We start from the raw sequence: 23757 nt of genomic DNA on the forward strand, positions 1-23757 counted from the left end.
CCAAAGTGAAAATGAGATCAAACCCTCATAATTTCCCCTTTTCTGCCCAGTGATCTCGCACCTGCGGACCCACAGTCGCACCTGCGGAATTTCCATCGCAGGTGCGGACTTGACTTAAAACACCTGGGTTCGCTTCTGCGATCAGAAGGTCGCACCTGCGAACATTGTCCGCTTCTGCGGACTCCCCCTTCCAGCTCACTCTCTGCTTCTGCGGAACATCAAGCGCATCTGCGGGCTCGCAGATGCGGTATTTCCCTCGCACCTGTGATTCCTGGACAATTCCTCAAATCTCTCTTCTGCGCTCCTTAGCTCGCACCTGCGATGGGGACTCCGCGGGTGCAATTACACTAGATGATGCCCAGCTTCAGCAATCCTCACAAGTCCAATCCTAGTCCGTTAACCATCCAGAATCCACCTGAGGCCCTTGGGACCTCAACAAAATATACCAACACGCCTCCTCGACTGCCTGACCCCTCCACTGAACCTTTACTGAAGCAATGTTCTTTGATCTTAACTTTCGAACCCGCCTGTCCAAAATAGCCATTGGCTCCTCAACATAAGATAGATCCTTGTCCAACTGGACTGAGCTGAAATATAGCACATGAGACGAATCGTTGTCATAATTCTGGAGCATGGAAACATGGAACACTGGATGAACTGCAAAGAGACTAGGTGGTAGTGCAAGCCGGTAAGACACCTCTCCAACCCTCTCAAAAATCTCAAAAGGCCCGATATACCTAGGGATCAACTTGCCCTTCTTTCCGAACCTCATAACACCCTTCATAGGCAAAATTCAGAGCAAAACCCGCTCCCCAACCATGAATGCAACATCGCAAATCCTCCTATCCGCATAACTCCTCTGTCTAGACTGGGCTGTATGAAGTCGATCCTGAATCACCTTAACCTTCTCCAAAGCATCCTGAACCAAGTCTGTACCCAATAGCCTAGCCTCGCCCGGCTCGAACCAAACCACTAGAGACCGATACCGCCTACCATATAGAGCCTCAAACGGTGCCATATGAATGCTCGACTAATAACTGTTGTTGTAGGCAAACTCCGCAAGTGACAAGAACACCCAAACTCCATCACACATGCCCGGAGCATATCCTCCAGTATCTGAATAGTGCGCTCGGACTACCCGTTCGTTTGAGGGTGAAATGATGTGCTCAACTCAACTCGAGTACCCAACTTATGATGTACGGCTCTCCAGAACCGTGATGTGAACTGCGTACCCCAGTCAGAGATGATAGATACTGGTACGCCATGAAGTTTGACAATCTCGCGGATATAAACTCGAGCCAGCTGCTCGGAAGAATAAGTAGTTATCACAGGAATGAAATGAGCTGACTTGGTCAGCCTATCCACAATCACCCAAACTGCATCAAACTTCCTCTGAGTTTGTGGAAGCCTAACAACGAAATTCATAGTGATTCGCTCTCATTTCCACTCTGGAATCTCTAGCTTCTGAAGCAGACCACCTGGACGCTGATACTCATACTTCACCTACTGACAATTTAGACACTGAGCAACATACTCTACTAAGTCCTTCTTCATTCTCCTCCGCCAATAATATTGCCTTAAGTCCTAATACATCTTCGCGGCACCTAGATGAATGGAGTACCGCGAACTATGAGCCTCCTGAAAAATCAACTCACGCAAACCATATACATTGGGCACGCATAGCCTGCCATGCATCCTAAATGCACCATCATCTCCAATAGTGACCTCATTGGCATCACTGTTCTGAATCGTGTCCGTAAGGACAAGCAAATAGGGGTCATCATACTGACGCTCCCTGATACGATCATAAAGAGAAGACTGAGAAATCACACAAGCCAAAACTCGACTCGGCTCAGAAACATCCAATATAACAAACTGGTTGGCCAAAGCCTGAACATCCAAAGCCAATGACCTCTCTGATGCTGGTAGATATGCTAGGCTCCCCAAACTCTATGCCCGACGACTCAAGGCATCGGCCACCACATTGGACTTCTCGTAATGGTATAGGATAATGATATCATAATCCTTAAGTAGCTCTAAGCACCTCCACTGACGCAAGTTAAGATCCTTCAGTTTGAACAGATGTTGCAGACTCCGGTGATCGGCGTAGATCTCACAAGGGACACTGTACAAATAGTGCCGCCAAATCTTCAAGGTATGAACAATAGCTGTTAACTCAAGCTCGTGGACAGGATAGTCATTTTCATGAACATTCAGTTGTCTAGACGCGTAGGCAATCACCCTACCGTCCTGCATCAACACCGCGCCGAGACCAATCCGTGACGTATCACAATATACGATATAAGATCCCGGACCTGTAGGCAATACCAATACTGGGGGTGTAGTCAAGGTTGTCTTGACCTTTTGAAAACTCTCCTCATATTCCTCTGTCTACCTGAATGGAGTACCCTTCTGGGTCAGCCTATTCATAGGTGCTGCGATAGATGAGAAACCCTCCACAAATCGACGGTAATAACCCGCCAAACCAAGAAAACTCCGAATCTTCGTAGCTGAGGACGGTATGGGCTAACTCTGCACTGCTTCAACCTTCTTCGGATCTACCTTGATCCCATCACTCGACACTACATGACCCAAAAATGCCACTGAGTCTAGCCAAAACTCACACTTTGAAAATTTTGCATATAACCTCTTTCCTCTCAAGGTCTAGAGCACAGTCCTCAGGTGCTGCTCATGATCCTCCCGACTCCGGGAGTACATCAGAATGTCGTCAATAAACACAATGACGAAAGAGTCAATATAGAGTCGGAAAACACTGTTCATCAAGTGCATGAATGTTGCTGGGGCGTTGGTCAGCCCAAATGACATCACAAGGAACTCGTAGTGACCATACCGAGTCCTGAAAGCAGTCTTCGGGATATCTGGCTCCCGAATCTTCAACTGATGATAGCATGAACCTAAGTCAATCTTGGAAAACACCCTGGCACCCTGTAACTGATCAAATAGGTAATCAATACGAGGCAATGGATACCAATTCTTCATTGTAACTTTGTTCAGCTGGCGATAGTCAATGCACATACGCATAGAACCATTCTTATTCTTCACAAACAAGACCGGAGCTCTCCAAGGTGACACACTAGGCCGAATTAATCCCTTATCAAGCAACTCCTATAACTTCTCCTTCAACTCAGGAGGAGCCATACAATATAGAGAAATAGAGATGGACTAAGTGCCCGGCAACAAATCAATACCAAAGTCGATATCCCTGTCGAGCGGCATGCCCGGAAGATTTGTTGGAAATACATCTAGAAAATCCCTCACTACCAGAACTGACTCAACAGTAGGGGTATCAATATTGACATCTCTCACATAAGCTAGATACGCATCACACCCCTTCTCAACCATTCGGTGAGCCTTTAGAAATGAAATAACTCTGCTAGGAGTGTAATCTAAGGTACCTCTCCACTCTAACCGTGGTAATCCTGGCATAGCTAGCGTCACGGTCTTGGTGTGACAATCAAGAATAGCATAATGGGGCGACAACCAGTCCATGCCCAAAATAATATCAAAATCTACCATACTGAGCAATAACAAATCAGCTCTAGCCTCAAAACCACTAAGAACAACCAAACATGATCGATACACATGGTCCACAATAATAGAATCTCCCACAGGTGTAGACACATAAACAGTAGAACTCAAAGAATCACGGGATACGCCCAAATATGGAGCAAAATAAGATGATACATAGGAATAAGTGGAGCCCGGATCAAATAAAACCAACGCATCTCTATGACAGACCGGAACAATACATGTAATGAAAGAGTCAGATGCAACTGCCTCTGTATGAGCAGGAAGGGCATAATATCTGGCATGGCCTCCCCCTCTAGGGCGACCTCTGCCTACCCAACCTCTACCTCGAGCTGGCTGAGTAGGTGGGGTGGTAGATGGTGCCGTAATCATAGCCTGGGGACCCGATGGAGCATGCGGTTCCTGAGTAGTCTCTGAAGGTGCACCCCTCCTAAGTTTGGGCCAATCCCTCACCATATGGCGAGTGTCACCACACTCAAAACAAGCTCTCGGAAGGCGTGGTTGTTGCGACTGGCTCGGTCCAGGTCGGCTGGACTGACTACTGAAAGCACCCCGTGCAGGAGGTGCACTAGACACTGGCGGGGCATAATAAGGCTCTTGGGGCCTAGGAGTGGCCAGAATACCACTGGCGGTTGGAAGTGCTGAATGGAGAGGGTGACTCACATACCCCCTACCATGACGAGCTGCCGCTGGGGCACGAGTACCACTATAAGTGCCAGACTATCGAGACCTCTTGGCCTCTCTCTTCTCTCTCTCCTGAATCAGCATGCCCTCCAAGCTCCTAGCAATACCCATAACCTGCTTGTAAGCAATATCCATCTCCAACTCTAGGGCCATGCTAAGTTTGATACTGGGGTTAATCCCCTCGATAAATAGACGGACCCTCTCTCAAAATATAGCAACCAAGGCTGGTGCATGTCTAGCCAAATCGCTAAAGTGAACCACATACTCTGACACAGTCATAGAACCCTGGCGCAACTGCTCAAATTCTGCACACCACGCATATTTGAGACTCTGGGGAACATACTCCCTCAAGAATATATTCGGGAACTGATTCTAAGTGAGCGAAGCTTTCTCGGCCGGACTACCCAACTCATAAGTGCTCCACCACTGATAGGCAGCTCATTTAAGCTGGAATGTAGTGAAAGAAACCCCACTCGACTCCGCTACACCTATAGTACGGAGGATACGGTGACACTCCTCAAGAAAACCCTGGGCATCCTCTAACGCCAAAACACTGAAAGTAGGAGAATAGTACTTATTGTACCTCACAAGACTGAGTTGCTCCGCCTCAGAAATTGTTGCCCTAACCCCGGGTTGAACTGGAGCTACCTGCTGTATCGGTATGATCTTTGGAACCTAGTCGACCTGAACCCGCTGCTCGGGGATGTGGCAGGATCAAGTGGAATCAACCCTGCCTGAGTTAGAGTGCCGAATATGCCCAGGAACTGTGCCAGGGTCTCTTGAAGATTTGGTGCAGTAACAGGCATCTCAGGTGCCTGCGCTCCAATTTGGGCCGCTGGTGGCTCCTCTGTAGCAGCTCGTGCGGGTTCTCTGGCTGCACCGCGTGGACGTCCTCGGCCTCTACCCCGGCCCCGGCATCTCGCGGCTCTAACAGGAGGCGCGGGTGCCTGGTCATCTGATCTGCTTGTACGTGTCCTCACCATCTGTGAGAGAATAGAAAACAGAAGTTTAGAATTCCAAAGTCAACAATTTCGCACGACAAGGAATCAAAGAAGTGAAATTTTCCTAACAGTTCCATAGCCTCCCGAAGATAAATATAGACATCTATGTATCGATCCGCGAGACTCTACTAAACCTTCTTGTGACTCATAACACCGATGAACCTAGAGCTCTGATACCAACTGTCACGACCCAAATCCCCCTCTGTAAAACGTCGTGACGGCACCTAGTCTCTATGACTAGGTAGGCCTAACAATTGCGGAATAATTGAAATAAAAGCAAAATTTAACAACTAAACTTCAACAAATAATTATATAATTGAAAAATGACATTTGGCATGTACAAGTAAACCAACACTCGAGTATACACAATTTCCAAAACCTGGTAGTCACGAGTCACGAGCTCTAAGGAGATGTTCGATTTGTCTCTATACATCAGTGTCTAGGAAAAATAAGGAAAGCAACACAAAAAGGATAGAGGGGGGCTCCGAGGTCTGCGGACGCTGGCAGATATACCTTAAAGTCTCTGAAGCAGCAACAAGTACTCTCAACTAATAGCGGGGCTAGTAGGTAGTACCTGGATCTGCACACTAAATATGTACAGAAGAGTAGCATAAGTACACTATAACAGTACCCAGTAAGTAACAACCCTAACCTCGGTAGGGTAGTGACGAGGTCATGTCAGGGCCCTACTGGTATATAATAATTTAAGGCAAAAAATATAGCAATGTAATAAGAGACTAGACATTTAACGAGGAGAAACTATAGAAAGATAATAGCACAGCACATAGGGATAAACAAGGGGATCTCCCGAAGTACCGCCTCGTAATCCCAAAAGTAAATATGCAGGGGGATCTCCCGAGGTACCGCCTCATAGTCCCAAAAGTAAATATGCGATGGGGAATCTCCCGAGGTACCTCCTCATAGTCCCAAAAGTAAATATACGATAGGGGATCTCTCGAGGTACTGCCTCGTAGTCCCAAAAGTAAACACACGGCTCGAAATCGATGGAAACAACAATTATAGTAAGAAATCCTACAGTTTAAGACTAAATACAAGTCAAGGAAAAGCAGGAAATCAACAAAGCATGATGTACATGTTTCAAATAAGCAATTAAGACACGTAGACATGTGATATCAGGCTAACAGGATAACTACACATGCTAGTATAACTCAATTAAGATGTAAGAGGTTACTGCTCAGTAAAAATCGGGTTTTATAACAATTAGCTCGTGTACGCACTCGTCACATCGTGTACACGGCACTCACATATCACAAAAGTATCACAACAGTACCAAATCCTAAGGGGATTTCCCCCACATAAGGTTAGGCAAGCCACTTACCTCGAACCAAACTCAATCAATCAGTAAGAATGCCTTTGCCTCGACTTTCCGACTTCGGATAGCCCAAATCTAGCCAAAAGCAATTACATACCATAAATATAGCTATAAGAAGCTAGTCTAATTAATGAAATCAAGACTTTAGCAAAGAAACTAGGAATTCGCCCCAAAAAGTCGACTCAGGCCCACATCTCGAAATCGAGTAAAAGTCACAAAATATTAACAGTCATTCAACTACGAGTCCACCCATACTAAAATTACTCAAATCTGGCACCAAAATTTCAATCAAAACCCCAAAATTCGATTGAAGAACATTCCCACTTTTTTCCCAAATTTCACAACCCAAAACCTTAATTAAATGATGAAATTAACGATACATTAGTGGAATATAACCAAAAATGAGTTAAGAATCATTACCTGATAGTTTCCTCTTAAAATTCCTCAAATTATCGCCTCAATCCGAGCTCTCAATGTCCCAAAGTGAAAGTGAGATCAAACCCTCGTAATTTCCCCTTTTCTGCCCAATGATCTCGCACCTGCGAGCCCTCAAATAACATCAAACAACCACAAAAATACGAATCGCGCCCCAATTCAAGCTTAATGAACTTCAAAACTTCAAACTTCCACAACCGATGTTGAACCGGAGTCGTCTTCACACAGTTCCAACTGCGGTCAAATTCCTAAAACTTAAACTTTCGTTTTAGGGACTAAGTGTCCCATTTCACTCCGAAACCAAAGACAAATCCTCCCGGCAAGTCACATAAGCATAAAATGATACAGGGAAAGCAGTAATTAGGGGATCGGGGCTATTACTCTCAAAACGACCGACTGGGTCGTTACACATTGCTCAAGCAAAAAAACCAAGATCACACCAAAAATCCAAACACATCCTGCGAAGGTATTACTTGATAAGAGAAATCATTGAACGTGCAGACATCGAGATTCAAAAGGTTGATGGAAAGGAAAATGCTGCAGACCCATTCACTAAATCTCTTGGAACAAAGGAGTTTAACAAGCACAAGTGAAAATTGGGAATGAAGTACATGAGCGATTGGCTCTAGTGTAAGTGGGAGATTGTTAGGGATATATTAGACCCTCGGCTCCCTGGGGTAGAGAGACTGTTTCCAATAGACCCTCGGCTCCCTCCCTCCAAGAACTCCCCACCTTGCTCTTGGGGTGACTCGAACTCACAAGCTCTTAGTTGGAAGTGGAGAGTGCTCACCACTAGAGCAACCCACTCTTGTCTAAAATATTATTGCGAGAAAATTGTTTCTTGTTCTTCTACCTTTGAGTTGAGATTTCTTAGAAAATTTCAATACAATATTTTTCGTCCAATTTGTTCGCGATTTTCATTGACCAAAGAGTTGATAGCAAAGATCAATCTCGGTGTAGATACACATAGTCTTCGCACTATCGAAAAAAATTCTGAAACGAGGCGCTCTTCACCAGGTACGTCTTACATCCGATTTTTGACATGTAAATAAATTTTAAACACGATAAGCTCTGCCTAGGATTGCTATTGTCTTCCGCATTTTATTATCACCTATATGCAATCCTACACTTCACTATCCAAAATTTCATCTCCAAGAAAGTTTTCCTCTTCAGTACTTCCCTTTTCATCAGAATCTGAAGCCAATATTTATGACAATATAGTGAGGAAAAAGAGTTTTCTCAAGCCCTCTCCTCCGCCTCCGCCTCCGCCAACCCCTATTCTTAAAAAATCTACTCTGTTGAAATCAAGCTCTGTAATTATAGATGACAACACTGCTTCTGATAAGGAACTGAGGAGAAGTAGTAGGAGTGTGCCGTTTGAGGGGAAGTCTGTTCGAACAATTAGGCCATTCATTGGAGCTGCTAGAGCAAGAATACTATATGCTCAAGATTTCATAAATGGAAAGGAAGAGAGAATAAGGAACAAGGAAGTTGAAGAAACTTTTGTCGATAAACTGATGAATGAAACGTCCCATTTTGTACCAAAGCCAGCATTGATGGAGTTTGTAGGGGAAGGGAAGAAAGTGTTGTCTGTTGAAAAGGTAGTTGTGGAAACTGATGAGGACTCAGATGATTGGTTTGAAGAGAGCACAGGAAATGTAGAGGTAGCAAAAAAAGAATGTTAGTGATAAGGCAACTGAGAGTGTTACTGATGTTGACAAGAAGGCAGATGAGTTCATTGCAAAATTTAGAGAGCAAATTAAGCTTCAGAGAATTGAGTCAATCCGAACATCTGCAGGAAACCTTGTAAAATAGTCTTATGGTTAGGGAGTAATTGACTTGCTAATCATTAGAACAGTTTTATAATTAGCTAGTAATTCACTTGGTGTTGGAGAAGTTAACTTGTATTTTTTTGCCTTTTTAGTTTGTATTTCCAAACTTGTCTCAGTAGTCTTGTAGTGGCTACAATGCTAATATGTAACAACAGCATTATTTAGTGATTCAGTCAATTAAGCAGCTGTCTTTGTGATAATTTATCTCATTGCTTCTTATAGATCCAGAAATGCCAAAACATTAGTCCAGAGACCTTATGTGAACTCTTGAATTTTACATTTTAACTAAGGCCTTACGGCCCTTACTATGTGCAAGTGTTACCTGCCTAGTTTAGGCCTTAGGGGTAAGGGGAGAGTGTACATTGTATGCAACTTTGCCCTTAGACTTCTGCAAAGAAACTGTTTCCACATTTCAAACCCCCGAAAGACCAACTCTATCATTGGGCCAAGTCTTGCACTCACATCTTTCGCTAGCTAACATGCAAAAACATTTTTGAAGTCTGCCATTCTTGATAACCATATTTCTCTTCATAAGTAGATACTAGACTTAAGCTCGACGAACCCACTGTTCCAATCGAAGCTGCTTTAAAGGAGGACCAAGATCTGGCTTAGTCCTCTGGGGGCAACGCCATTTTCCTGTTGTTTCCAAAGCACTAGGATGCAAGTTGGTTGTTTCTGTGAGAACCTTTCTTGTCAAAACATGCTTGTGGCAGTTTGATGCAACAGTGATCCCACTTAGAGAAGGAGACTGAACTGCAGAAGGCCTTGGCAAAGGACTTCCATTGTGCAATTGGCTATTTCTGTTCTTTCTGGTTGATCTAAAACCATTCTCTCCTAAGCCATTTATATTATTTTCTTTGTCCGTGATTTCCCCAGCTTCCCTTTTGGATAACTTCTGACTTAACACCCTCGCCACAGGACTATTTTTAGGCTGCACATTGTAAGCAGGTTCAACACAATCTTCAGATTTCGGGCTATTCTCTTCAGAATCCGTCCTGTGAATTGGATGTTTATATAATTTTTCACCTTCACAGCTTGAATGATTAATGATACAGGACACTTTGCAGTTAGCTTCTTGAGGGGAGATGGTCTCCAAATGTTCTCCAGCTGTTTTACTGTCTTTGATTACCATGTCAATGTATCTTGGTGAACCACATTTGCTATTCTGCGTTTTCTTGTGACATAGAGTCTGTTGAGAAATTCTTTCGCGAGACATTTCTTTGGTTACTCTTGTGTTGTTTGTCCCATCAGCGTCCTGATTCTTCAAAGTATACAAACATCAAGGAAATATCATTAAGGGAACTTGTGACAATAAGGTAAGGTAGACCTCAATTATGTAACTGAAGTGTTAGCTTCTTTGCATGGTAGAAACGATTGTATAACTAACAGAATCAGAGATGAGATGGTTTATATGCATAAGTAGCTTTCAGCCAACTGACAATACCTCCAACCAATTAAAGCCAAAATAGATCTTTTAATGTTCACAACTGTCTTCTTATTGTATGTTCCAGTACGTGATCCATCACCGTAACTCAATGTAATCTTATTGTATAAACTACAGCTTGTATAATCATACTGACCCCTTCAAGCAAAACGTTCGTGCAATCTCAGACAGATAAAGACCGAAATAACTATCCAATAAGTCTTACCTAAGGAGTGAACATTCAATAAGTCTACATCAAAAGCATGACTTCACGAAGTATTGATTATCGAAAGGAGAGAGGAAAAGGAAGTTGAAATATAAAACCAAGCAAATCAAGAGTACCTTTGAGACAGGTAGATGCTCATACTTGTCATCATGGATAAAACCACTTCCTAATGAATTCCTTAAGTTCTGAGGTTCCCCACAGCCATTATCCCCATTCATATACACTTTGTCATCAAATTCTTTCTCATGATCTGGAAGTATGAATTCTTGAATAGTATCCACTTTTGGAGATTCATAAACATAGCTAGAGAACCAGTTCCCGATGTCTGGAGGCTCTGATAAAGACCATACAGGAAGATTAGCATTAACAAAAACGATCATTGACTGCTTAAGAAAAATGGAAACTCTAATATTAGGAGGTGAAAGGATCACACTTACCTGAAGCAAGTGACATGTCATTTGAAGAGTCCACATCCTAAAAGACACAAGTACACAAAATCATGGTTTAGGAAGAGAACACAGGAGAGACAATCCAAAAAATCCCAATGCTACACTGGATGCAAAAAAGGGAATTGATTGGTACATGACTTGATGTTTGTAAAACCATACAAGAGTATTGCAAACTTTTCTCACGCAAATTTGTACATCTACTTCCAATAAGCTATTTTTGAGCTTTACACTATAGGAGACATGTTAATGAAATCTGTAGGAATAATCAGAGAAAATTGGACCATTCTTATCCAAATCCACAACCAAGACTGAGCACTTTATAATAAATTGACTCGCATTCCTATCAAAATTTAGCTCAGAGTAATTGAAACAACAATAGAAAATAACTCGCCTGACCTACCCTTTTGTTATCTGCAACATAGTTTGTACACTGAACAAGGCCCTTCGAAGCCACATCAACACCAGAAGACAAACTAACATATTTCCCATTTGTTCGATTTTCAGCAGAATTATCTTCCTCCTTGCTGATGCTGTCTTCTTTGCATCCTTTGGTGCTAGTATCCTCTTTGAAACTGATGTCAATTGATTCAGGGACTCTAAAATCATCACTATCAGCCAATCCAGGAGTTTCAGGCACAAAACTTGAGAAACAGTCCTTGGTATCTAAAGGCTCTGATAGCACTGACATTGGAACAGAAAGTCAGCTTCCTACGAATTTGATATGAGTGATTTTGATGCGCAAAATTTAAGGGCGAAAGATGAACTGGAATACTTAATTTGTGGTCTAGTTTCAGGACACAGATAAGGTTCTAAATTTCACTTCCTTTACTCAGATGCCTGAAAACAATAGTAAGCAATACTTCATAGTATGTAGAAGAGCCTAACTTACCGGAAGAAAATGGGATATTATCTGAAGCTCTCCAAACCTGTGAAACAACTTCTAAAATTATATTACCAATCTTATAATGATATTCAGTAACAATCTACAACAGTAACAACTTTGAAAGCTTCTAGTAACTAAGGCTAAATTCAAGAAGCAGAAAACAAAAATCTCTTCAAAGCTGCATAGCTTATATTTACATCATTGTGATAGGAATTATGGACCATCCATTTCTGTTAAACCTTGAATTAGTTCAATAATAGACTAATACATCCACAAGTAGAATAGTGGGAAAAAAGGACAGTATAGATATGTCTATTTTGGAATTTTCAGAAACTGTTGGATCATCAATTAGTCTCATCAAAAGTTTAGGCAAGAGCTGCTCTTGGACAGTCTTCTACCAACTAATGCCTTCCTTTCTGGACTTTGTTTACTGTCAAGTATCAACTTGATTGGCCGGTTACTCCAATAACTAATTTGATTAAAGGTTTAGCCACCACTTATACAGAAGCATTGTGAGGAATCATACACATTGATAGTACACATGCAAATGCAGACTTGCTACTGCCAACGCTTTCCATTCCAAGCCCTAACAACATGATTCCAGCATTGGATTGTGAATCTCTATAACCTACACCGAGTAAAAATTGACTCAAGCTTCTCAAACTAATTGTAGATGGTTAACTTATATGTTCGAAGATTAAAACTTAAGTCATCACTGCTTAATAAATTTAGATGTCACCCGTTCCCCAGCAAACCTACTCTTTCACCTTATTGCATATCTGGAACGTTTACTAAGTTGATGATGTCTTCAATTTAGCTATAATTCTATGTTTACTATGCATCCTCATACCTGTTTCATCCTAGGAGTCAGAATGAAAGAAGAATAAAGCTACAGAGGTTTCCAGCTCCATTATTAAGGGGCAATGGTATCTAGCCAAGCACCTTCATTACCATAGTAGGCAGCCGATCGAAAATAGTCATTTTCACTTCCATTGCAGTTTAAATAACAATATAAAGTGTCTCCTCTTTGACCATTTTAGACTTTAAATGAGGTGTTTCATTCAATCAAACATAGTATTAGAGCGGACAAATATCTTTAGTTTGGATCGTCCCGCCACTCATCAACAAATATTATCATGTATATGGTCCAAGAAAAAGAATGAGATCCCCACGTGAAGAGGCGTATAACATACCTAAAACCAAAAAAAATTAAGTATCCCCGCGGCTTAGCAAATTTATTTCTCTTTCGACAAATTTAAGTTGGAAGAAATTGGAAAAGCGTAAAGCGAAAATAGTAAGGGGGGAAGGGATAAGACCATAAATTAAGTACCTTAATTGGACTTTGGATATCTCCTTGTGAAGCTACATTCTCATCAATGCCACTCAAAACAGGCGATTCATATGTATAACTTGAGAACCAAATTCCAATATTTGGAGGCTCTATTTGTCAAAACAAGAAGAAGAAAAAACACAATTAGAGAAAGGGACAGAACTTTCAAGATGACTTTTGGAGAAATTATGCGTACCAGAAGGATTCGACCGTGAGTCTACAGAATCCAAGACCTGCAATTCAGAAGTGACTCATTCAATTAGAAGTTTCAGCATCTTTTTTTAACACATAAAAAAACATTAAGAAGATTCTGGGATTACCTGCTTAGACATCTGCCTATTATCAAAGAAATAAGAGAACGAGCAACTTTAGAACTGATTTTTGGAAGTGTGAAAACAGCAGCTGCTTGAAGAAAAACAATGGTCCGGTTTCTTGCCATTTTCGGATCTAGATAGGAAATTATGGCGCCTTTTGTTAAATTTTCAAATTCGTTTTTTCCCGGGATAATATTTTTCTTCTGCCTTTAAAAATGTTTTCTTCTGGGTTCAAGCTTTTGAAAATCCACATTTCTCCTGTTCAGAACTGGTCCACTAGTTAACCTTTATTACACTCGTGTGTACATACAATGATACAAAGACCATTTGGCCACTCTAGTTTGATGTTAATATCAAAATAGCCCCTAGGTTTGAAAAATAATCAAATGGCGTTCTTTTATTTGTTTTAAACATTGTCACATGTTCAAGATTCATGATATTAAAATGTTCACAAAATGTACTTTCACCTTTTTTTGCGGAAAAATACTTATCATATAGGAGTACTTCTTTCCTACATAACTCGTCCAAATCACTGTCATCCTGACGCTTATATTTCCACACAATCAAATTTTCATAACAATCTTTCAACTTTCTAAAAGTAAAGTATTGACTATTTGAAATTAAACAAAACATGTGTTAGCAAGCTATAATTTTATGTATTATGCTTGAGTTTTTTTCTTAAGAGTTTCAAACTCAGTGTTTTTTCTTTGGGATTTTTGAATTTTTGAAAAATTATAAAAATTAAGTTTGAAAATTTCAGAGCTTTTTTTTTTTTTGGGCAAAGCAACTCAAATAAATAGAGTTAAATAGTAAAAGAAAAAAAATTGTGAACTATGTTGTGGAAAATTTTCAAATAAAGCCAAACACTTTTAAGTACAACTTTCTTTTTTGCACTTTGCGGCATTTAAATTTTCCTGGCCCCAAAAAGTTAGTATGTGACTTTGGTGTCTACATGCAAATTTTATAAGTACAAGTGTACAACTTTCTTCTTTTGGGTTGCCTGCCATTTTCAGGGCCATGCCTAGACATGAAATTTGTATAGCATGTTCATGTAGAAGACAAGCTCAAATTTCATTAATACTTTATTCAATAGATCAACATTGAGGAAGATCGAGTAAACAATTTTTTCTTTTTTTGTGTTTAGAAGACGCGTTCACATGGATGAAAGGTCGGTGGTCTATTTTCATTGGCTTAGTTCCTCATTTTCTTTGGCCCAAAATTGCTGAATTAGTGTTTTTGTTGACTTATTTGTTACGCTACACGTAAACGTTTGCTTCTGCTTATCGGAAAACTGAAAATGTTTGTACTCGTATTAGTTAGTATAACCGTGTGACACGCTAGACTAAATTTGGAGATCGCAATATTTCATTTTGTATGTATGTTGTCAATATATATGCAATTCTATGAGTGGACTTTCTAATGTTTCATGCATTCTAATACGCCTTAGTTTAACTATAGTATATTCCATTTTTATCTCACTCAACGACTGTACTTGCTAAAACTTCAAATCAACTTTTGAAAAACAAAAAAATGACTTTTCATAAACAATAACAAATTTTCTAAACTTGAAAATAGTTTAACTTAAACTTCTTATTTTAACCTTAAAAGATAATATTTCTTTAGCATGAGTTTTAAATTTTTTATAATCACATAAATATTAAGATTATTTAAATTACAAGTTTAAAAAATTCTTTTGTTTCACTGAACTCTAAGTGGGCGTTTGGACATAGGAATTCTAAAATTTCAAACAAAAAAAAGGAGAAAAATCATGTGAAAAATAATATTTGAAAATTAGAATTGTGTTTTGGACATGAATATAATTTTGGGTTATTTTTTAATTTTTGTGAGATCTGAAGTAAAAAAAAATTAAAAAACAACTATTTGGGGTTTTTTAGATTTTCAAAAAAAATTCGAAATTCATCTTCAAGTGAAAAAATTAAAAATTTTATGGCTAAACACTAATTTGGAAAAAAAATTAAAAAAAATAAATCCTTTTTTTATGGCCAAGTAGGCCCTAAGCCAAATTATATCAAATAAATAAATTGAAAGTGAGGAATAGTGAAGAGCTGCTCCCTCACCATTGATTGACTATCTACCTCCATATTTAAGTACTATATATGTAATGTCGTTGTCCCCTATAGCCCCGACATCTCAAATATTTCTGGATATTCCATGACGTGTTTTTAAAAAAATGGATTCTCTCTTTTTCGAGTGTGTGCTTATCATTTTAAGTAAAAGTATCTTTCATTCTTTCTCTAACACGGCTCTTCCATCGGTCTTATTGCATATTATAATTGTCACACACGATTACCTCATGGAAATAAACTACCGCGGAATTAACTGCTGACTCCACATTCAATTTTACGTGTTCTGGGCTTCAGTCAGTTAGCTTTAAAATCATAAACTTCTGCCTTGTGAAAAAAGGAATATTTTAACTTGTCAGTTGATGAATAGTTACGTTTTCCCTTTCAAACTTATAAGCTATCAGACATTTGAGTCACACGACACACGGCATACTGAAAACTATTGTCAATCCTTTTATGGGGAGGGGGGAGGTAGAAGGGACAAGAAAGTAAAAAGAATAAATCAAAGGTCAAATCTCAAACTCTAAAATTCTAACTTTACGTGCAACCTTTTCCCCATAAAGTGAAATATATTTAGTGATGATAAGGGCAAAAGATTTACTTCGCTTTTAATTATCCATTTTGGACTTTACATTTTTTTATTTTTTATTTTAAATATGTATTTTACAATTTTACTCATAATAATGATAACATTTTCAAAAATTTTGAAAAATTATTTGCAGAATAAATAGTTAATAATAAGGACAAAACATAAGGAAAAAATTATCTTTAACTTTATTTAATATAGTGAAGATTTTTCACCTATATGAATAGCAATAACTAAAGATTTTTCCTGTTTAATTAAATTAAATTTAAAACTATAATATTCGAAGTCAGATATCACAAAATTTAGATATAACAAGTGAAAGTCCGAGCTACAATAAAAGTAACAACTACAGTTGAACTATTTTCTCTCGCTTAAAGTGTGCATATTTTCGGGAAAAATGAGCAACTTGTGATTCATGTTTTTGGGATGAATACGCACCTCTAATTGAAAGGGAAAAGGAACTATATATGTACACTCCCACTTTATAAATGTGTAATCTGATAAAGCACCGACCCAATATATAGTTTGAAAGAACACCTAATAAAGTATAAAAGAATATGATTTTTTGACCAGAAATGTAGAAAGCTCAGAATACAAGAAAATCTTTGTTGTTTCAAAAGATCTTTAGAGGTAATTGACATTAGAAAATTGGAGCAAAACGAAATCCAGCTTGGTGATATGAAAGAGAGCTAGTTGATCTAACAGGTAATTACTCTATTGATGCCTACTTTACAGACATATGTTACTTCCTCAGTTCCATTTTTACTTCTCAATAATGAAAAAATTAATTTTTCTTTTTAATTTTACTCTTATCATTAAGTATTTATTTTCCAACCTTATTAGGGTATTAGTAGTCAAATTTGGATTTTCAAAGCATAGTTAATAAGTAACTTAGTAGAACAAACACGTAACTAATGTTTTTTTAAGCAGAGTACAAAATACAATGTGGACAAGTAAAAAGGAATATAAGGAGTAAATATTTACTTGAAATTGGCATTTTACTTGAATAATTGAATATCTTTTCCAAACGTCTAAACGTTGCCGCAATAGAAGGTTTGCAACATTAATTATTGGCCAAATACATATGTAGGCCCTCAAACTTGTCCATTTTTGTCACTTTGATACTTAAACATAAGGTTGTTCCTATCAGGCACTCCAATTAAATTCATATGTGCCAATTAAACACCTAAACATATGGTTATTCCTATCAGGTACTCCAACTAAATCACATATGTGCCAATTAAACACTGTCAAGGGAAAAGGCGCCTGAATTATTATTATTATTATTATTATTATTATTATTATTATTATTATTATTATTACTATTATTATTATTATTATTATTATTATTATTATTATTATTATTATTATTATTATTATTATTATTATTATACTCCATATTATGATTATTTTATATATCCTAATATATTATTCCTATTAAAGTTAGATCTGTCATTTTTTTTCTTGGCAAAATCGAAGGCAATGTTGCTTGCCCTCTTAGGTTTCTTAAGAATTTCATCGTCATACCACCTGAAAAAATTGCAAGCAACTTTGCCAAGAAAAAAATGACGATCTGGCTTTAATAGGAATAATATATTAGGATATATAAAATAATCATAATATGGAGTATAATAATAATAATAATAATAATAATAATAATAATAATAATAATAATAATAATAAATCAACAAGTTTTTCTTATGTTCACGCGTCCTTTCCCTTGACAGTGTTTAATTGGCACAGATGTGATTTAGTTGGAGTGCATGATAGGAACAACCATATGTTTAGGTGTTTAATTGGCACAGATAGATTTAGTTGAAGTGTCCGATAGAAACAACCCTATGTTTAGGTGTCCAAGTGACAAAAAAGGACAAGGTTAGGGTCTACACATGTATTTGGCCTTAATTATTTGTGGTGAACCTCAAATTTCATCTCGGCATGAGTTATGGTTCTTGACATGCAGAAAGTGGATACAGTCATAACATTTGGCATGCGTCAACACACAAAAGCTTTTACGTAATTGATATGAGAATTCTACGATATTGAAATATTATATCTTCTTCTATATTTAACTCCAGGAATTGGTTAAAATTAACCTTGATAAGCGAAAAGAGAAAAAAATTATTGAAGAGTAATTGCTTGGACTTATAAGTTATACGCTATAATTTAATTAGATGCTAAAACAAATACTCCATATAATTTGTTTTGATGTGATGTTTATTTAGACTAGATGTGGTAATTAATTATTTCATAATACGCTTTTCGTTTCCCAGAAAAACATGAAGGTACTCAAATTTTATATGAAGCCAAACATTAATTATCGTAAATTTTTATCTCAATTCAGTTCAGATATATCAATTTCTTAATATTTTTAATCATAATAAGATAATTAAGGCTACATAAAAGCATTATAAATCACACTTCTCAACTAATATTATTATAAAAATATACTCCCTCCGTTTCCTTTTTGTGAACCTATGATTAGACACGAAATTTAAGTAAAAAGAGAAAAAATTTGAACTTGTAGCGTAAAATGAGGCACATATATTTTGTATAGTTATAAATCATTGTATAAAGTTAAATTGTTTTCAAATATGAAAATGACTCATTCTTTTTGGCACGGACTAAAAAGAAAATAAGTTCACATAAATTAAAACAAATTGAGTATATGAAAAAAAAAATGTGGTTAAACCATAGTGATTTAATTTTCTAAATTATAATAGTATCATATGAACTACTCCCTCCGTTCACTTTTACATGTTCACTATTGACTTTGTACACCCCTTAAGAAATAATAAATAAAGTGTATAATTTACCATGATACTCATATTAATTGATGTATAGTCTTAATAAAATTCGATAATGATTTGAAATGAGTAATTAATGCTAAGAGGAAAATAGGAATTTTTTTTTTTTTATAAACAAAAAGTGACAAGTAAAAATGAAAATTTATTTTTAAAATACATGAAAACTAAAAGTGAACGGATGAGTTGTATATAACAAATAAGAATCATGTTTTAATATATTTTACATAAATAAGTTGTTCAAAAATCTGTTGCAACATGGGTCGGAGATCTAAAACATGTGATGCGTTGAAATTGAGAAGTCGAGGAATCGCAGGCGTTTCTTGTCCGGTTGTGATCATTTGTCAACCATAGAGGGCACTTTTGATATTTACATTTGAAATTGACAATGGAAACTGAAAAGAGAGCCACGCCATGAGGATCATGACTACTAATTAATTCTAAGTTGTAATTACACAAATACCGCCCATCTTAATTTTTCACCTACTCAGAACTGTGGCACTTAATTTTTTCCTTCAAACCTTTTCCTCTATAAATACTCAAGCTCTATCCAATAGCTCTAACTAACGAAGTAGCTGTCTCCTTCTCTGTAACCTTTATCTAACTCACTGACTTCTCTCTCTCTCTAAATCCATCCACATTCTCTCTCAAAACCATGCAGATCGGAGCAGCACTTCCGGCGACCAATTTTAATCTTTTTCAGGCAACGGTAAAATGCAATGGATGTTCATTAAACCCTTCTGCAATGGCTACTTCTGTAAATGCACAAAGCTTAAAAACACTCTCGTCATCAACCACAGAGATGACTAAAAAACACATTTCCAATCTTGAAAAGCTTCTTCAGAAGCAATCTCAGAAAAAACTATCAGCAGCTGATGCAAAGCCTGTGGTTCAAGAATCCAGTAATAATGGGTTATTAGAAAACAGGGGAAGAAATTTGTTGGAAGGGCTTAATTTGGCTAGTATTTGGCCTGAGATGAAAGCTGCTGAGGAAATGTCGCCAAGGCGTTTGAACAGATTAAAAAGACTGTTATCTTCCAAATCAATGGAATATTCTCCTAGGAACAATATTTGTAGCCGGTGGAAGGAATACCACGGCAGCAATAACTGGCTGGGTCTACTTGATCCGTTAGATGAGAATCTACGGCGAGAATTGGTTCGATATGGGGAGTTCATTCAGGCAGCTTATCATTGTTTCCATTCCAACCCTGCCATGTCAGCAGAGGAGGGGCCATTGTCCGCGAGACACGTGGCGTTGCCCGATAGGTCTTATAAGGTGACCAAGAACCTTTATGCAACTTCGTCCATTGGGTTGCCAACGTGGGTGGATGACGTGGCACCTGATCTTGGATGGATGACCCAAAGGTCTAGTTGGATTGGATATGTGGCAGTGTGCGATGACAGGAAAGAAATTCAACGAATGGGAAGGAGGGATATTGTTATTGCGTTACGAGGTACTGCCACGTGTTTAGAGTGGGCAGAGAATTTTCGTGCCTTGCTAGTAGAACAAAATGATGATTCTGCTGAAGAACAATCTAAAGTGGAATGTGGATTCTTGAGTTTGTACAAAACAGGTGGAGAACATGTCCCAAGTTTAGCTGAATCAGTTGTTAACGAAGTACAAAGATTAATTGAACAGTATAAAGGCGAGCCTCTAAGCATCACGGTCACAGGGCATAGTCTCGGTGCAGCTTTAGCTCTTTTAGTAGCAGATGATGCAAGTACATGTGCACCAAATGCGCCACCAGTGGCCGTTTTTTCCTTCGGTGGCCCTCGAGTAGGCAATCGGGTTTTTGCGGATCGTCTTAACGCGAATAATGTTAAGGTATTACGTATTGTGAATAATCAAGACGTAATCACCAGGGTTCCAGGTATGTTTGTGAGCGAAGCGCTAGACAAAAAGCTTAGAGAATCAGGAGCAGGTCGCGTGCTAGAGATGTTAGATTGTAGGATGCCATGGGCGTATTCTCACGTTGGTACTGAATTCAGAGTTGACACGAGAATGTCGCCATTTTTGAAGCCTGACGCAGATGTTGCATGTTGCCATGACTTGGAGGCATATTTACATTTGGTGGATGGATTTTTAGCATCTGATTGTCCATTTAGGCCTAATGCTAAGAGAAGTCTTGTGAGATTGTTAAAAGACCAACGGTCTAACTTCAAAAGACTTTACACTAGTAAGGCAAAGGACTTGAGCATCAGTCTTGATAGAGAACATAATTTTGCTAGGAGTAGTTGCTTGCCTAGTCCATCATCTTGATATATATTACTAGCAGAGAATGTATACTTCCAAGTACAAAGAATTAATCAGATGTACATGTTTTCTACCATATATACTTGCTTTTCTCTTCTCTAAATTCATAGGATGACTCTATCAGTAACTAAAATATAAGTAAAATAGCATTATATGCGCAATAAAGAAGACAGAAATGAATGAAGTTGAACATTATAGTTAAATGGGAATAGAAGAAATTTTGCATATGAGCAACACTTTTGATAGAATAAATCCGTGGTGGAAAATACCCCAGAAGATTGAGAGATAATAATCGAACATCAAAGCGCTTCCTCAAAGTTAATTACTTTCATCAAAATAGTTTGTAGATAAAAAATTCTTGACAATTTTGAGCGGTAGGGGAGAATTGGCAGAGCAAAAGGGGTAAATTTCACAAATAGTCATATAACTATAACTTTTTCTCATCAAAGTCATATAATTTTATTTTCTAACACAAAAATCATATAATTATGATTTTTTTTCACCAAAGTCATATAACTTTGTTTTCTCACACAAAAAATATAAAACTTCCACTAACTCACAAAAAAATTATCTCGTTTGTTAGTGGGATGAGCCTATCGTTTCGTCCTGCTTATCCTGTCACGTTTAGGCCCGTCCCGGTTAAATGTGGTCTCATCCCTTTGGACAGCCTAGGTTAAACACATTGAACCCAGAAATTCATTACTTTACTACTATACATAAGAGAAAGCAAAGCACCTCTATCCTCCGTGTGTGCTTCGTGAAAGGATGTTTAAGTCATTTCACAAGTAATGATGCAATATGATTGGGCAAAACAGACTGTTACTGTAGCTCCATCATTAATATTTTCATGCCTTTGACTATCGTACCCTTCTGCTTTTGACTGAGTTATGTCTGCTTTTTGTTTCTTTACATCAATGCATGTCAGCAACTTTTGCTTTGTGTCAATAGCAACCTATCGTAGTACGGTGTAACGCCATTTGGCATTCCAGGTGTTTACCCGAAAAACGGATAGAGTTAAATTTGTACGTAGTTTTAAGGGTGTGTGGTATAACTTAACACAAATCGTAAGAGTAAAATGAAAATATCGAATATTGATTGCAAAGAATGAAAAATAAGTAAAGTTAGAAAGAATATGATTTATGAATTAAGCAAGATGAATCAATGTATGAAGCTAAAAAGAGATAATTCTTCAATATAGGAGTGTATGATATCTCAGTTACAATGTATGTAAAACTTGATGCCTTTACAGGAATATCGTCATCCCTTTTACAGTGGGGGAACCCTACTTTAGATATAATTAAAAATACATAGTGGGGAATCCATGATAAATCAGTTTTTCCCTAATTTCCGTCGAGATTCTCTCCCTTAGTGCGGCTACAACGGCTCTTGTCTATGAGCTCGATCTTGACCGGACTCAGTATTGGTCGGCTTCCAGTTTTAGAGCTCGATGCGGGTTTGAGCTTGATGCCGACTCGAGTCCGATAATGACTCGGGCTCGGTATTGGTTGACCCCTAGCCCTTAAGCTCGATTCCATCATATCTCAATATAGTTCGATTCGGACCCGAGTTCGATAATGACTTCGAGCTCGGTATTTGACCCGTTCCTGAAACTCGAAGCTCGTTTGTGCCTTCTTCGGATCCCATCTCGATATTATGAAGACTTTCTTCGGTCCATTATGTTTCCATCTCGATCAGACGTACGAAGGCCGAAATCAGTTTCGACCGTATATAGATAGTCCCCTCGTTTCTTGGGAAGGATGTGGCGAAAAACGATATAATTTCCCAACGGCTGGATCAGATATAAGCTGATGTTTACATTGGGCTCGATCATGACGCACGTGATAGTTGTCCCGTCGGTTTAGTTTTTCAAGATATTTAATGCGTGTCTGATGGTGGTCGGCCACCGCTGATGTTGAACCGACATTGCTCAATCTATAAATAGCCCCTTCTTTTATCATTTATCACTTTTACATCTCCAAATTTTCCAAGTTCTTTTGAGTTCATCTGTAAATCTGTGATCTTTTACTGCAAAATCTTTCTTCAAAAACACCAAATCTCTGTTACCTCATTCTATTTTCGATCTTTAAATCCAAAATGGCGAAGACATAAAAAATCATTAATCATAAAGAAAAAAGCTTCTTCATCACAACATGTCGCCGACAAAACACCGGTGGAGCCACGACCTGAGGAGTGCGTTCCTGGGGCGTGTGTTCTTACTTCTGATTTTAAGGTCGATAAAGGCTCGTCGGTTCTCGTCCAATATGAGCCAGTATTGAGGTATATATGTTCGATAACCGAGGGGCACCTCGAACAGCTAAAGAAATATTGCAATTGGGAAAACAAAGAAGTTGTAATCCTGTCTCCTAAAGAAGATATCACCACTCACGTGAAAAGGGTTTTTAAGCGTGTATACTTACCCTTTCACGTTAGGTCCTCTCAACCCTATTATTATCGATTTTTGCCGTAAATACCAAATAACCCTAGGCCAGATCCATCCTTCTTTTTGGCGGATCGTTATTTTGATCTGTTTCTTCGTGAACAAAATCGAGGGGGCGCCTTTCACCCTCGAC

General features: G+C 38.4%; 2 protein-coding genes across 4 annotated transcripts; one reads left to right on the plus strand and one right to left on the minus strand.

Annotated features, from left to right (window-relative positions):
- Positions 1-9024: 9024 nt before the first annotated feature.
- Positions 9025-13609, minus strand: LOC107776240 (uncharacterized). Of its 2 annotated transcripts, none has more exons than XM_016596110.2 (8): positions 13466-13609; positions 13342-13378; positions 13146-13255; positions 11822-11858; positions 11333-11613; positions 10921-10957; positions 10600-10817; positions 9025-10095 (listed from the first exon to the last, which is right to left on the minus strand). In XM_016596110.2, the coding sequence occupies exons 1-8, from the start codon at positions 13475-13477 to the stop codon at positions 9382-9384; spliced, it is 1446 nt and encodes a 481-aa protein (XP_016451596.1). In that variant the 5' UTR covers positions 13478-13609; the 3' UTR covers positions 9025-9381. The 2 variants fall into 2 exon arrangements, with proteins under 2 accessions (XP_016451596.1, XP_016451597.1); XM_016596111.2 differs by having other exon boundaries at positions 9231-10089.
- Positions 13610-16640: 3031 nt separating this feature from the next.
- LOC107776244 (phospholipase A1-Ibeta2, chloroplastic-like) lies at positions 16641-21267 on the plus strand. 2 transcript variants are annotated; one of them, XM_075245119.1, is made up of 2 exons: positions 16641-16834; positions 19595-21267. In XM_075245119.1, exon 2 carries the CDS (start codon positions 19679-19681, stop codon positions 21191-21193), a length of 1515 nt encoding a protein of 504 aa, XP_075101220.1. In that variant the 5' UTR covers positions 16641-16834; positions 19595-19678; the 3' UTR covers positions 21194-21267. The 2 variants fall into 2 exon arrangements, with proteins under 2 accessions (XP_075101220.1, XP_016451602.1); XM_016596116.2 differs by lacking the exon at positions 16641-16834 and having other exon boundaries at positions 19363-21267.
- Positions 21268-23757: the final 2490 nt, after the last annotated feature.

Source organism: Nicotiana tabacum, chromosome 22 (assembly GCF_000715075.1).
Source record: "Nicotiana tabacum cultivar K326 chromosome 22, ASM71507v2, whole genome shotgun sequence".
NCBI lineage: Eukaryota > Viridiplantae > Streptophyta > Magnoliopsida > Solanales > Solanaceae > Nicotiana > Nicotiana tabacum.